This window comes from Urocitellus parryii, chromosome 5 (assembly GCF_045843805.1).
Source record: "Urocitellus parryii isolate mUroPar1 chromosome 5, mUroPar1.hap1, whole genome shotgun sequence".
Classification (NCBI taxonomy): Eukaryota; Metazoa; Chordata; class Mammalia; order Rodentia; family Sciuridae; genus Urocitellus; species Urocitellus parryii.
In genome coordinates, this window is record NC_135535.1 from 89,666,820 (window position 1) to 89,683,932 (window position 17,113).

Genomic DNA, 17,113 nt, shown 5'->3' on the forward strand with positions numbered 1-17,113 from the left:
AAGATAAAGCAGAATCCATAAATAATGCAAGGAGTCTGTGTATAAATTAAAAGATAGAAAGCTAGTTTTGTCATCTGCATCTTTTGTTCTGCTTAATGATATTGATTATGGGAATATTATCTAGTGCCTAGGGTCAAAAGCAAAGTAGAATTTTTTTTCTTTTTGCATGAAGAAAGAAATTACACATTCAAAACCCTTTTGATTAAACTTTTATTTGTTTGCTGAATTTCCACACAGTAGAGAACACACCTTTGAGTTGTCACTTTTCTAGAGTCGTGTTTCCTTGCCAGGCCAGTAGTTGGGCTGTAGCAAATGATCACTTGGAGAACAATTTTCCTTCCTAAATCTTGGAGACACCCTTGTTTTTTCTCTCTTGGTTATGAAGCTTCTATGTTTTGAAACATAATTTTTCTTTAAAACAAACAGTACTGCAATACTTAGGAAAATGGATACTATGCCCAGTATCATAGTTAGTCCCAGATATATGTGTCTGGAAGAGGAGAGAATTTCAGTCAGAATTATTGCAACTACCTAACTTGAAATAAAATGTACAAGGAAGGTAATGACATCATCTTGATGGTTTTCTTTATGAATGCAGCTTTAGAGTCGAATGGTGGCTATAAAATGCCTTTCTATGAACACTGGTAGCCAGCCAATCAAAGGCAACATGCTAATGTAAAGAAATTTCTCAGCAGTACTATCATTTTTAGTTACTACAAACCATGTAATCAGCTCTATGCTCTCTGAAAATGAGTCCCTTAGACCAGATAACCACATCCTTGTGTGCCCAGAGCAGCCCCAGTATATGTTAGCATTGTTTCAATGGTAATATTATTTTTGCAATTTTTTTTCTTTTTTTACCCTGCGGTGCTGGGGATTGAATCCAGGGCCTTGAGCCTACCAGATATATGTAATGTCACTGATCTATAGCCCCAGCCACAAGTGTAACTTTAATAATGCCTCCTTTCACTCTCAACAGTGTCCAATTTGCATGAGAAACTGTGTGGTTACCCCATCCTCAGATCTTTCCCAAATTCATTTCTATGAAACAAGTGCATGAAACAATGCTAAGGGGAATTGGATCCCTCAATAAAGCTGAATGACTTAAGAATGAACCAGAGGTTTAAATCAATTTCTTCCATGAGAAGTCTGAGGTTCCATATTCTGACAGAAAATACGAAGGTAGGGAAAGGCAGGGTAAATGTTGCATTACGGTCACCTTTTAAAAGTACGTTCAGTCTCTGGATTATATTGTCTCCACACTAAAGTGAATACAGCCTTAGCAAATGAGCAAAGCCCAAATTATACTCACAGATCAGGTCCCTTTCAAAGACCAAAATAAATTTCACACATAACATCAAAGCCTATTAAATCAAACATGGTTATTTGAGATGGTCTGCCCAATTCACATCCGACTTAGATGGTTCAGCACCAAGTTTATTTCTCTAAGAAATGCTCAGTTTGTAAGTCTTTTAGAAAATCCTCTTGCTTTTAAGCTATTGAAGCATTGCTTTAAGCAACAAGAGGACTAAATGTTTGATGAACTGAACTGAATGATACTATAGTGAAAATAACAAGCCCTCCACCCCATACACACTCACCCACACAGCGGAAACCTTTTACTTTTATGCATTTCAAGTACTGAAATAATTGAACATCAGTTTGGCAATAAGAGCAGGAGAGATTCAGAGCCAAATTCAACTCTTGCCCAAAGGGATTATAACTGACGTAAATGGTACAGTTTGGCTCAGTATGAAAAAGAATAGAATTAAATCCAAAATGTGACCCAAATTTAAATGCTTCTGAGTTTCAGGGAGTTACTTACCCATTTGTGTGTATGAACTTCTAAAATGCTACTATATTCTGGAATCTTTAACATATTTTTTAAATGATTATTCATTTAAAGTGAAAATCTATGTAAGGAATGGGGAAAATGAAATACCTAGCATAGAACCAAATAGTAAAATTATTTATAAAACAGACTTTTTGGTTAGACTGTTCTTCACTTTGCAAGCAGTGAAACTACATGAGGACTTATTAGTGGCAGTCACATTGGTGTTGTAGAAGCAACATCCCAATTGGAACATATGGTACCTGAAAGCATTTGAATCGTATAATCTGCAGGATCCTCTACTTCCACATTTAAATCCCCACTTAAGGCATGAAGTGTCGATCAAAACTCCAAAATATACTGGAGCTGGAATTCCTGCTGTGAGGAAGACAAATAATGACTCCTAAAAGCACATGCATACGTTTGGTTATAAGTGTTATCTGAAACCATTGACTTTTAGTACAATAATTAATGTGTGGGAGATGAAAGGCTATCGGTTATATGCTGAAGTCTACAAACTTCTTTCTCTATCTCTGTCTTTTCTCATAAACTCCAAACTCATGCAATAGCTGCCATTTGTTTACCTCCAGAAGACTGTCTCCCATTACGTCAAACTCAATACAGGACAGCTTCTTTCTCCAAAGAACTGTCTCTTTTTTTAGTAGCCACCCTGGCAACTAGCACTAAAGTTACAAGTTTGGAAGTCACCTTTGATTCCACCATCTCCTTTCTCTGTTCATCACGACATTAATCCATACTAAATCATGCCAATGTCACCTCCCAGATACAACACATTCTCTTGTCTCTATTCTTTCTGACATGACTTATACCCTTATGTAAAACAATAGAGGATTGATGATTCTGCCTCTTTTTTTAACCTTCTGCAGTCCATTAACCACAAAGATGTTGGGTCATTCAATTAGGCAGATAATTGCTTAAGACAAGCATTGCCAACTGGACACTGGGTCTCATGTATATTTCTAGCCTCATTTGGGCAATATTCACTATCTTATATTTCAAAAACTTGAATTTTACTGAATTTCTTTCACTGCTTCCCACTTGCTTGAATGCCTTTTATAATTTTCTTTATCTGAAACACTTTCCACTTTATCCTTTCCCTTTCTTAATGCACTCACCCTTTGGATTTCACTTTAAATGTTTTCCCCCAGGAAAGGCTATTTTGATGACCTAAATGGTATTAAATCATTTTGTTCTACATCACACAGCACTTGTACTCCTTTCAAAACCTTTAATTCTCCTGTAATGGCTTGTTTAATTGCCTTTCCTGGTACAATGAAAGCTATATGGGAGCAGGAAACCTGTCTTTCTTATGCATGCTATAAATTCAAATAGATTCTCAATCAGTTTATTGAGAACTTAACTCATCTTTCTAGAGAAAAGACAATCTCTCACATACAAATTTTAACAAAAGTATTAGGAGATAAATACAATGTGTTCACCACTCAATTTCGTTTTTTCATGTTTTGAACTGGTAGTCCATGAATTTCTGTTATTTGATCTGCATAAGTTTGTGTTTTTAATAAGTAGCTAATATTTAAGTGTCAGGAGATTTCATGTGAAATTGTAGATTTCTAAATTCTCTTAAAAGCTGCATTATCCAGCAGCTCATGGTAACAGCTGGCTGGAGTTGAATAGCAGCTGTTTCCACCCTGACTCTCCACCCACCCGTTATGTCCATGTGGACTTCATTCTCCAGATCCAAATCTGCTCTCTTGCTGCCGTCTTTACTTATTTCCATCAACTGCCTGGACATTTTTGGCATTGGAGTTTTTAGTCTCTTTTATATGTTTTCTTCTGTTATAAATTACTTTGTGTAATTATACAGAATAGTATACTAACACTAAAACTTTTTAAGTCACATAAGCACATTAATGACAATTCCAAAAGAGATTATCAATTTGTTCTTTGATAACATGTAGGAAATATTTTTAAATATTTTTGATTGGAAAGTCTGCCTATGTTTTACAAATACTCATGTAATAATTGATTCAATTCAGTATCATCAAAAGTTGCTTAAATTTTAGGTGAAAGATTTTGGGGTAACAGAATATTCACATAATCTCAAGATGTCATACAATTTATTAATTACAAAAGATTTACAATGGACAAAATTGGTGGACACTACTTTCATCAAGAGGACAACCTAAATGTCAAGTGATAACATAAATTGAAATCATGTGCTTCCCACTGGGATGTACCAAGCAGCATATAATAGCACCTGCATAGCGTTCTCACCAAATATATTTTATCTACTTTTTATCAAAAGCAAAAAGATAGATATTCATCATATTTGGCCACCATCCAAGATGATGCCCCTCTGGTCATCTTCTGTCATCATCCTTTCATTTCCATACTGCTCTGTGCTCACTCCTCCCCACAAATCCCCACTGCAAGTAGCTCCTTCCCAGACCTTTAGGGAATCCCCTTTAGGAAATTCTCATTCAGAAACAAATTCCCTTCCAAGAAAACTCTCCCACTTTCTCTCTTAAATGAAAACATTCTTTTTCCTCAAGATACCACTTACCCTGTGTCTCCCTTTGGTGGGGAATGTTCTTTATGTATTTTCTACATACCACAGGACCATATCTGAAGTGGGGTTTGACACGCTACTACGTTGTCACTACCTCCAAGCTCTAACTCTTTCAACATTGCTTCTTTGAGGTTCATACCAAACAGCTTCTCTTTATTGAAGCCATTTACTTGCCACTGAATATATTGCTACCTGTCTCATGGTATTCCTCTGTACTCAATTGTCCATCAGTCTGGATGACTTCTGTATTTTTATCAATAAGAATACATCTTGAGTTTTTTTTCAAGATGGCAGAATAAAGGAGCTCACCTTCCTGGCTACTCTGTAGAGTGAAGCCAAGAAAGCAGACAGGCAGCTACTCAGCAAGCGGGGGTGAACAAAAAAAAAGTGTGGGGGGTAAGTTTTACTGAAATGTAAAACTGGACACTCAAAGCAAATCGAGGACACAGGAGGTTGGATATAATAAAATAAGGAGGAAATCTCCAGCAGCACAACCACTGCCATGGCTGGGCTGGAAGCACCAGCCAGAGCAATCCCTCCATGAGCATAGTGGAGGGATAAGGGAATTAAAGAAACCCACAGTTTTGGGAGACCCAAGGCATATCCAGGTACAGGGCGTTTAGAGATCAAGGACATTGCCTGGCAAACCCGAAAGATGCATTGCACAATATCTATGTACAGAGAAAGATGCCTCCATCTCTCCAGGTGGTGTGTAGAGGACAAAGGAAGGAAATATTTTGCAGATGCTGCACAGGGGCTGGCAACTGAGGGGGTCGATTTCTGGCAAACCCAAGTTTGACCTGAAATACAGGCCCAGTAAATACACACTGAGTGACATAGAGTGTGCTTAAGTGACCAGGAGAAAAATCATATGGGGAAAGAGGCTTTCACAGAGGACAACTTGTCATGGAAACCCACCTGGCTCTACCCCTTCTCCTCCAATCTGACCACTTGCAGGATCACCTGGGAGAGGCATGCCTGGCCAGGAATTTGGAAGAGCAGGGGCTGGAGAGATTGAGTTTGGAGATGGAACCCAAGATCAGGAAACATGGGGCCGCAGGTGACTGGAAACTAAGAATTGGCTCCTCCACCACATGAGTGGAACCCAGGTGAGTCTTTCAGGGTGGACTGGCAATTACTGGGTCCTGGAGGTGCACTGATTTAGAATCTCCAGAACATTTTGAACTCCAATGGAAAGAATTCTTTAACTTTCATCAAGATCTTTTTTTTTCTTTTTTCTCTGTTTAATTATAACCTTAATGCTACATGTACATTTAGACATATTCATATTTGGTTTTTTTCCTCATTTCTAACATTTTTAAAGCCAGTTATTTTTCATGGATTAGTTTTTTGTAAACTAGGATGCTTGATTAGAAAATTTTAGTTTTGTATTCTCTTACTTTATTTTTAATGTTTTTATTTTTTACTTTATATATGTATATGTTTCCCTTACTGTTTCCCTTGATCCTCTCTTTTCTTCTGCTAACAGCCAATCTCTATTGTTCTCTCTTTTACTCTTCCTTTAATTTTTTTTACCACTTCTCTCCTGCTCCCTCATAATCATCATACCCTATATGACTTCTTCTTTCTCCCCATTCACTATTTGAAATTATAAACTCTTTTGAAAACTTGCTGTTTTTACAATAGGCAATAACTGACATATTATTTCTGTTTATTGTGATAATTAAAATTGTAGGCATCATAGTAGGAACTCTTTGGCTTAATGCTGTATATTGTTTGCATTGGTGGTGGTTATTATTTTTCTCCTCCTAAATAGTGAAGTACTAGAAACATTCAGGGAAACTATTAGTCCACAGGGTAGAAACTCTATCGCCTCAGATCCATACTACTAGATGGGTAGACACATAAATAACATAAAAAACAAGGAAACAAATTTCCCCAAACAAACCAAAATATTCCAATAACAGAATCCATCAACACCACATTGGAAGTGGAAGATATGTCAAAATATAAGAAGTGAAAGATCACTTCAATAAAGAGACAGAGATTCTGGGGGGGGGGAACTAAGCAGAAATTCTTGAAATGAAGGAAACAATAAACCAACTTAAAAATTCAATAGACAGCATCACCAACAGACTAATCCACTGGCAATGAAGACAAAATATACAATCCTGAAGATAGATTTGACCACAGAGAAAAGATGTTAAGAAACCATGAACAGAACTTCCAAGAACTATGGGATAACATGTAAAGACCAAATTTAAGATTTATTGGGACAGAGGAAGGCATGGAGATACAAACCAAAGGAATTGCACAATTTTTTCAATGAAATAATATCAGAAAAAATTCTCAAACCTAAAGAATGAAATGCAAAATCAAATAGAAGAGGCTTATAGGACCCCAAATGAACAAAATTAAAACAGACCCACAGCAAGGCACATTATAATGAAAATTCCTAACATACAGAATAATGAGAATTTTAAAGACTCTGAGAGAAAAATATCAGATTATGCATAGGGGGAAACCAATTCAGATCTCAGCTGATTTCTTAACCCAGATCTTCAAAGCTAGGAGGTCCTGGAATAACATATACCATGCTCTGAAAGAAAATGGATGCCAACCAAGAATCCTATACCAGCAAAACTAAGCTTCAGATTTGAAGATGAAATAAAAATATTACATGATAGACAAAAATTAGAAAAATTTATAACTGGAAAGCCTACACTATAGAACATTCTCAACAAAATATTCCATGAAGATGAAATGGAAAAAAAAGTGAAAACCAGCAAAGGGAGGAATTACACTAAAGAAATAGTCAAAGGAGAAACTAATTCAAATTAAAAACTAGAAATAAACCCAAATAACTGGGAATATAAATCATATCTCAATAATAACCTTGAATATTAATTGCCTAACTCATCAATCAACAGACACAGACTGGCAGACTGGATTAAAAAACAGGACCCAACAATATGCTGTCTCCAAAAGACTCACCTCATAGGCAAAGACATCCACAGACTGAAGGTGAAAGGATTGGGAAAAACATATCACTCATGTGGATTGCAAAAACAAGAGGGGTTTATATCCTCATATCAGATAAAGTGGACTTTAAGCCAAAGTTAATCAGAAGAGACAAAGAAGTACATTTCCTACTCTTAAGGTAATTATACTTCGACAAGACATAACAATCATAAATAGTTATGCCCCAAACAATGGAGCATCTACATATATCAAACAAAACCTTCTCAATTTCAAGAATCAAATAGACCACAATACAATAATACTGGGTGACTTTAACATGCCTCTGTCACCACTAGATAGATCCTCCAAACAAAAACTAAATAAAGAAGTTACAGGAATAAAAAATGCAATTGATACCTTAGACTTATCAGACATATATAGAATATTTCATCCATCAATGACTGAATACACGTTCTTCTCAGCAACACACAGATCCATCTCTAATATAGACCATGTTATGTAAGCTATCACATATGTTGGCATACAATTGTACTATTACCTTAATATTACCTTTTAATGTCTGTAGGGTTATTTTCATAGGTCTGTTTCCATGGATATTAATTTTTGTGTTCTTGCTTTTTCTTGATTAGACTTATTCAATTTTTTATCAAATTTTAGCTGCATTATTTCTTCTCTATTTCATATATTTCTTCTCCCATATTTTTTCCTTTTTACTACATAATTTGAACATAATTTGTTATTCTAGCTTCTTTCTGATACAAGTACTTTAAGTTATAAATGTTCATATGAGTACTGTTTCATCCAAGAGATCTTGACATTTTAAGCCTTTAATGTCACTTAGTTCAAAGCACTTATTTACTTTTCTTGTGTTTTCTTCCTTGACCTGTGAGATATTTATAAGTGTGCCATTTAATTTTGAAATAGTTGACATGTGAGGGTGGGACTCTATATATCTTAAGGTGATTGATTTCTAGTGTGATAAATCATGCAGGAATCACAGTCTGTATGATTTCAAAATTTTTAAAAAGCAATGGAAATTCTTTTAATATTGATCATGTTGGTTACATACATGTCAAACTGATTAAACTGCATACTTTAAATATGTGCATTTTATTGTACTTCAATTTTACCTAAATAAAGCTATGGGGGAAAAAAGCAAACTGATAATTGCAAATGATGGAATATTCTACAAAAAAAAACTGGCTTTGCCTCTTTTTAAAAAATGAAGGATTTTTAGAGACAAAAAGGTAACTAAATACAAGATATGGCCCTTGATAAACTCTCAATCAAAAGCAGGAAAGTATTATAGATGTTATTATTGTTACAGCAAAAGAAATTTGAATGTGAAATATATCATAGACAAAGTATCATATCAATGTTGGGTTTCTTACGTGCCAGAATGGTACCAGGGGTATATAAGACCATGTTTGCTCTCATAGGAGAATACAGACTGAGGTCTTCAGCAGTGATGTGTCAGAATGTCCACTACATATTTACAAATGATTCAGCAAAATATATATATGATGAAAGAAAGAGAATTTAGTATCTTTTTGACACATATGATGAATCCAAATGAAGGCTATATAGGCATTCATTATAATTTTTTAAAAATCTTCTTTAGAAGAGTTTTTCACAATAAATAATTGGATAAAAAAATATAGAAGGAAGTAAAACCTACAGATTAAAAGATATTTAAGAGATATATGAGCTAAGTTCAATGTGTGAACTTTGTTGATTCAAATAGGCATGTATAAGGAAACATATAATTTTAAAAAGCTGAACATTAAGTGTATGTTCACTGATACAAAAAAAAAAAGTTATTTTAAGCTATGATAATCATTAGACCAAAGGAAACCATGGTGTTTATAATTAGAAGTACATACTGAAATTTTTATGGAAGAAAGGAAGTTAGGTGAGACTTCTATCCCTCCTCACCTTTGGTATCAAGGATTGAACCTAGAGGTGCTTAACCACTGAGCCACATCCCCACCCCTCGGTTTCATTGAGTTGTTTAGGCCTCACTAATTTGCTGCATCTGGGCTTTTAATTTGTGATCCTCCTGCCTCAGCCTCCTGAGCTGCTGGAATTACAGGCACATACTACCACGCCAGACTTAGCCATTTTTCTATTTGTTTGTTTGGTGGTCTTTTTCTTAAAATTTAAATCTCTTTATAATGGAGATATTATATATTTGTTATATAAATGACAAAACTTTCACAGATTATCATTTGTTTCTTGACTCTGTTTACTTTTTGGCATTTTCAAATATTATCATTATCACGTCAATTTTATAAATCATTTCCTTTAGTTAGAATTGTTTTTACTTTGTAGGTTACATCTATAATCCTAAAGACAGATAAGTTCCAGCCAGGGATATAACTCAGGCTCAACATCTGATCTCTTCTAGAGAATCTCTGTTTTTATATTGTAGAACTGCAGGGAGCCATGAGGGCACTACCTTAATTTGTTTCTTTCCCAGTTTCACTAGGATTATATGGTATCTTCATACACAACCATTTGATATCAAGATCTATGTAAACCAAATTTCAATTTTTAAAAAGCTTCAGGTTTTTCTTCCTATATAGTTCTCTTTTGTCAAATTTCAGAGGAATGTTTACAATTATTTTATTTTCTTCTTTAGACTATGAACTCTTTAAGGACAGAAATCTTATCAATTTCATTCACTGTTTTATTTGGGTTTTAACCAATGCATATTAAAAATTTGCATAGTCAGAAAAACATTCAATCATATTTTATAGAATTGTCTACTTAAATCCCCTTGTTTTCTTTAAATGATCTTGCTAACTAATGTCATATCCTAGGGATGAGCATTGAGAGCAGTTCAAAAGGATTCTTTCCATTTTAATAATTGAAAAAAATATTTTTAGTCTTCAGCCTTTCTTATTGAGTAATATTTGGCTTTCTCTCTGAGGGCTCTGTCATAAGGGCCATGGATTTTGTGACGACAGAAAAGTGTTGGAAGAGTGTTAAACAAAAACTGTGATTCCTTTCACAAAATCTCTATTTTATCTCAAGGATAGCACAGAACCCAGTAAATAATTCTGGGACCCAGGAAGAAATTAAGGAAAGAATAAACAAAGGAAGAAAAGAAAAAGAATATAGCCTTAGCCACTGTATTATTTAGCTATGCATGGTAATTCTCTAAAAATATTCAGAAAAGTCTTCAAAATATACTTATGATGGGAACCCTAAATTAGATCATAGATTATACTTACCAAGAACTCTTATTGCTAAGGTGTAAATACCCAGGGCAAAAGACTTAAGTTGTGGCTTGATGCACCTGAAATCAACAAAAGTACTCTTACAAATGAATAAATAAGACCCATGAAAACAAGTAGAAATGTTAATGACAATCACTTTAACACACGCAAAATCATGTTCGAGTTCAAGCAGCATTTGTAGAGAACCTACTAGGTGCCCACATGGAGAGGATGAAATGTGTAAAAGCTGTGTTCCGTCATAGGCACTGCTTCAGTGAGTTTAGAGTTACTATTTCTAGAAGGTAAATTACCCCTAGATGACATACTCAAATGGTATTGGATAAAGTACAATCATAAGCTTAATTAGCAACACAGCAAAGCTCAGAAAAAAGAAATTTTCCCTAAGAAATTGCAAGAATTTGAAGCAATAATAAAAGATCAATAAGCTGTCACTAGGTTTTGTGACTTTTGATCTAAGAGCACAGAGCCAATTTGAACAAATTTGATAAGTCACTATGTCATGCTAAACATTTTTGCTAAATAATGGGGATCTGAACTTATCAGAAAAGTACAAGAATACATAAAACAACAAGAGCATCATTAATATGACATTATGACTTTATTAGACCTGTGGATTTTAATAGTAGTAATCATAATGATGTATAACCACTATGTCGCTAAATACTTCCAATAAATCACACCATTTAGTTTCTGTTTTAAAAGAGGCAAACATCATGATTGTTCTCCTTCAGTCCAAGAGAGTCCTTCTAACATTGCCATTCACCATGGTTCATTCAAATGACTCCTTTCTACAGGAAGCAATCTGATTTTCACTTGGCCCAGGTAACGACCTGGCACAGTATTAGGTGTTAAAGAAGTAGCCACACTGGTATGAAAATGGAAAGGCAAAGCTTGTACATTTCTCAAACTCACACTCCCAATTTTCAACACAGATATCTCTTAAACCATTGAGAATTGCAAATTTGTAGATGGTAAGCTCTATTTCCTATTTTTCTTTCTTAATTGATTTCCATAATAAAAACTGAGAAATTAAAAACTGCATGCAATACTTTTGAAAAGTTTCAGCCTAGAAAAACTTAGTATTCATCCTTGGATATGAGAATTAATTTGAAAACCACTCAAGTCATGTCACAGAAGATTGATTTCCAGTAAATTTGGACTTTTCAATTTATTATATATGTCCTTTTACATATCAATTTAAAACATGCAAAGGAATGCATCATTATAAAAATCAGGGTTTTATATGCAAAAATGTTTAGGCATTGACATGATATGCATAGATTGGGAATCTCAATGGATTCAAAGACATGAAATCACCCATGATAATTCCAATAAACTGAAAGAATATGCAGAAAATAATAACCTATAGATCAAAATAATAAACACAAACATTGTGGTATTAGGTGAACTTTAGAATTATCTTATAAATTATATCTCCCATAACTTGGTAAAAGTGTATTTAATCTAAAACACAATTTATCTGTGCTAGTTAATACTATCACCAACATCAGAAACAACCTACAGTATTTACTGAATAACTACAGTGACAAAGGCACTAACACTGCTCTAGACCAACAGTTTCCAAACATTTTTTACCAAAACATTCTGTTCATCTACATTTTGTATACTAAAGTGGAAGCCACATAAAAGTGGAACAAGGGTGTGGGACAAATTCCCTGAAAAGGTTATGAGGTGTCATGATGATTCCACAGAAAAAGAATTTATGTCTTAAATCAAATTGGTGAGGAGAGAAACAGTACTCACCTCAGAAGTAATATATATCCAGGTATGCCACCTAGGGATAAAGTATAGGAGGTGATGACAGAAATTACTAGGAAATACAGAAACATTCTGGGACATCCATTATCTTTTTGACATCTGCCCACCACGCCTGAAGAATTTCCTGATTTAAAGGTTGCCATTCCCACACAGGTACAGTTATAAAATATCTGCAATACAATACAGGAAAGTCCAATTATTGAGGAAATAATGAAATAAAATCAAAGATAATTATTTAAAAAGATTCTACGGTATAGTATAAATTCATTATATAAAAATGGAAAAAATAGTCTTTTTTTTACATGTTAAAGTATATTGCACAAGGGGAAATCCCTAGAGATATGATATTCCAATATCAAAGAGCAGATGGTTGGTCTAAAAAGTACAAATCTTGCAGAACAATCAAGAAAATTCTACTAGATCCAACCGCACCTGACCTCCTTTACTACCACTTCCAGGTGTAAGTCACATTATTTCTTGCTCTGATTATTGCAGTGGTCTCTTTGTGGTCAACCTGTTTCTACTCTTATTTAGCTATAGTCTGTTTTCCGCATACTAACCAAAGTAAATCTTTTAAAAAGTGGCACTTAGGTTGCATCAATATCTTCAACCTTTCAGTGGTTGCTCATTAATACATTTACATGAAATCGCAAATCTTTATAGTTGTTTACACATTCTCCATCATGTGGATCAATGCCCTTCCTGCTCTCCTGTTTTGACCACACATATGGCCCTTGCCCCTGACACCCCCCCCCCAACATGGAAAGTTACCTATTGCCTCATGGCCTTGCTATTTCCTCTGTCAACATATCTCCTCTCCTAGAAAACTACGTGGATGGTACCCTCCTTTCAGGTTTCTGTTCAGATACTTAACTAGTGAGCATTTCCACAACCACTCATTCAAAATAGCACCCCCCCATCACTCCATCTTCTCAGCCTAACTTATTTTTTTCACAATGCCTATCCAGATATCACCTACTTGTTTTTCAATTGTTAAACATTATTTCCCCATTAGAATACAATCTTGATACAGACAGACACTGCTTTGTTATCAATAGACACCCAATTAACCCTTTGTTTTAGGTATTTGATAAAAATTTGTTGAATAAATGTGCATATTAGGGGGAATTTATGTTGGTCGTTAGGAAAAAAAATCATGATACATAAAATTTCAACTGAAGTTTGACTGAAGAGAGACAACTTTTAAAAACCTTCAATAGTTTATTTCTGTAAAAATCATTTGTAAAATTTCATTTCATTGTATGTATATGTTCTTAAATATATATTTTTATATATATTTATAATTAGTTGTCATTTTTATCACAGAAGAGTTTGTGAATTGTGATTTTTGATAAAGAATTAAAATAAAGCTGGCATTTCCTTTTTTAGGAAGAGTAGCAATATAGTTTTTGTTGTTGTTAAGTTGAAAATGTTTGAGAAACTGGGTGTGGCACACGCCTATAATCCCAGAGGCTTGAGGTGAGGCTGAGGCAGGAGGATGGTGAGTCCAAAGCCAGCTTCAGCAATCGAGAGGCATTAAGCAACTCAGTGAGACCCTGTCTCTAAATAAAATATAAAATAGGGCTGGGGATGTGGCTCAGTGGGCAAATGTCCCTGAGTTCAATTCCCAGTACCCAAAAAAGGGTGGGGGAGGAAGAAAATGTTTAAATTATGACTCCTAACCCTCATTAGATGTGTGATATTAGTTCCTTGTATCTCAGTGTCTCAATTCTCACATGAAGAAAATATATAAAATACCCAACTACTTGAAGACCACAAGATTTAAATGCAATTTTGTTTTTAAAGCACCTATCTTATTCTGTGGTGGCAATGGGTACTCAAGTTAAGATCTTTTATGCAGTTCTGGGCAAAAGAGTAGTAGCTGGAAGGAACAAATGGAAAGGAAATAGAAGAGAAGATGATGGTGAAAACTCAAATATCAGACAGGTCAAAGTCTTATTCACTGTTGCTAGAGGCCAATCCTTTCTGATTTGAATAAAATGCCAAAACAACAGAAAAATCATCTGAGAAAAGAATCAACAAACTTTATCTTCATGTGCATTTACCTAAGCAGTTCTATTCAGCTGCTAAGCATATACACGTGCTTCACCCTTCAGCCCTTTAACACTGCCAAAGAAAGGCAGATTTCATCAGTCACAAGTGGTCTGACGCAGTGAGTGTCAGGAAGATCCCATGTTTGGGCAGGAATGAAAACGTGTTTACAAGGGTCACTTAAGATTTAAGAGCATAATAGCCTTCACAATTGGTTTTCATTATGAACCAAATGCTTGTCCTGAATTCTCATATTGAAATATTAATGCCCAATGTGATGGTATTTGGATGGAAGGCCTTTGGGTGGGAATTGGGTCATGAGGTCATAGCCCTCATAAGAGACATCTTGCCCGCCCTCTCTGTCAGCTGAGGCAGAGAGGGAAGGCTGAGGGAAGAAGGAGAAGATAACCAGGAAGCTAACTCTCTTAAGGCCCTTGATCTGCTGGCACCTTCATTTTGAACTTCCCAGGCTCTAGAACTATGAGAAATGTTTGTTGTTTCAGCCACCCAGTCTATGGTGTATTCGTTACAGCAGTCTGTACTAACTGAGACAGCTTCTTACTGAGATTTCCAGCTCATATCTCTCCTCTATTCTATCCCACCTATCCTTTTCATTACCACACAGATTTCCTTATCTCAGAACTTTCCCCAACTATCAACCTTCTCAAATAATCAGCTCCTGGACTCGTGGGCCAACACCTCTTGACATAGACGGCCTACCACAGGCTTCTATTTGTCATGCCCCTAAAATCTCCAAGGACTATTGGTCTTTGGGTAAGGAAACTTGGTATAATCATAAGATGGGGACTTCATTATTCATGACTAATACTCCTTCTAAGCAAAATGAGAGAAATAGACTACTCACTGTTTACTTTAGATCTACTAGGAATGGTGATGAATTTCCTATTTTCACATGAAAGAGAAAGGAAGGGTAAGAGCCAGGGTTCCTATCAGTGTGATCTGCTGCTGGGTCCCTGAAGGGAGGGTAGTTCTACAGGATAACAGGCTTATGATCTTATACTATGGGGGAGGAGGTTCTTACAACACTCTTTCCAGTCCTGTTGGAGGCTTGACAACCAGCAAGACAAGCTGATGCATATGTGATTCCATTTTCACCACACATAGGTTCCCATTTTGTCTCTGAACATTTGCATCTTGAGTTGCAATCTGAAAAGAGAGCTCGTTCATGATAAGAGACAGGTTTGGTTCTGAAAAGAAATGCAACAGCATAAATCATTACCTCTTAGCAGGCAGCACCCTACTATTTTCAAAAGTCAATGTTCTTGAGAGACATACATGGTAGTGCTAACAAAGTTGCCTTTTGGAAACACAGTTGTCATCAGAAATGCTAGTGTCTGATACTTAAATGAGTTGACTACTACCCAGCTTCCTCTTGAAAGTTATCTTGACAGCTTACAAATTCACACAATGCCCACTTAGCTCCAGTTTCCTGCCTCTGGGATCCTCTAATGGGTTTATATGCAAAGGTGCAGAAACATGACTATAAGGGAGGAAAGTAAACTTCTAGAACCATTTCTGACCCAATTTTATTGCAATTCAGGTGCGTGTGGGTGGGGGTTTGTTTCTTTCATGATTTTCTGAATATCAATAGAATGAACAGTGCTAATGGTAAGATGTCAGGAAAAAAAACAGCCAAACAGTTAGCATCCAGCACACTTTCAACTTTGGTAGGAGCTACCCATCTACTTGTTGATGTCTTACCAACAGTGCATTTTAAGGTCACCTGTCCTTCCTCCTGTATATTCTCCACAGTATGGATCTCTTCCATGTCTTATATCATTCTTGCTTACTGATTGCACACGTTATATCAATAAATTACCTGATCATTTAGTCCTAAAATTTTATTTGAAACCTCCTAATTTTAGCTTTCAGAAGATGGAAGATGGCTATAAGTACGAATAAAGCAATATTTACCTTCAAGGTGCTGGCTCTTTTTTATGGTTATTCTGTATATTGATTGGTTTCTCTCTTTTCTTTCCCTTCCTTTTGTTCTATTTTGTTCTCTCATATTCTCCCTTCATCTCTATCAGAATTCTCCCTCCCTCAATTTTCCTCATGCCAGATGGTCTAACACTTTAACTCTTACTCTTTTGCACTATTTGTAGCCCTCTGTTCTTCTCAAAGGACACTATAGCAATGATAACCACTTATATATGCTCCCTATATTACACCCATTGGGTCTTTATAATTCACCTTTTCCTCTTCCATTTTGAATTTATTTATGTCGTTGCTCATGCCTACCCCTGTTTTTTTAAACAAAGATATTTGAGGGACTTATATGAACAAATAACACACTGGAATGTATATTCAATGAGGGTAAGATCCATTTGTTTTATTCATTCCTTCATTTCTAGCATCAAGAATTCCTTGCACATGGTAGACTAAGAAATAAGAATTATAGGAAGTCAATCATCATAGAAAAAACTGTATTTTATTTTGGAGAAGGAATCAGTCATTTGGCCTCAATTCCATGGCCCTCAAACTGCTATGGATTTGATCATCTAAAAATCACTCCAAAGAGTGAAAGGGTATTCAGGACCCCTGGAAAGTCCTACAGGAATATTCAATCCTATTTTCTTCCATAAAGTATTAACTATTAGCTGAGGCTGTTAGTATCTGAAACTATTAAAATTAGTCTGAAAGTCAAAAATCAGGCCATTATGAATACTATGGGGCTGAGATTGTGGAAGGTTG

The 17,113-nt window shown here is 35.4% G+C and overlaps 1 protein-coding gene across 4 annotated transcripts in view; it reads right to left on the reverse strand.

Annotated features, from left to right (window-relative positions):
* Window positions 1–267: 267 nt before the first annotated feature.
* Slco1c1 (solute carrier organic anion transporter family member 1C1) overlaps window positions 268–17,113 on the reverse strand; it is a 41,290-nt gene continuing 24,444 nt past the window's right edge. For 2 of the 4 annotated variants that reach the window (XM_026391950.2, XM_026391948.2), the window contains 5 exons: window positions 15,441–15,606; window positions 12,332–12,516; window positions 10,562–10,626; window positions 2,095–2,209; window positions 268–490 (listed from right to left, as the gene is read on the reverse strand). In XM_026391950.2, the coding sequence (XP_026247735.2) occupies window positions 268–490; window positions 2,095–2,209; window positions 10,562–10,626; window positions 12,332–12,516; window positions 15,441–15,606 (754 nt within the window). Of the gene's footprint in view, window positions 491–2,006; window positions 2,210–10,561; window positions 10,627–12,331; window positions 12,517–15,440; window positions 15,607–17,113 lie in introns of all 4 variants that reach the window. The other 2 variants (XM_026391949.2, XM_077799139.1) reach the window with 2 other exon arrangements.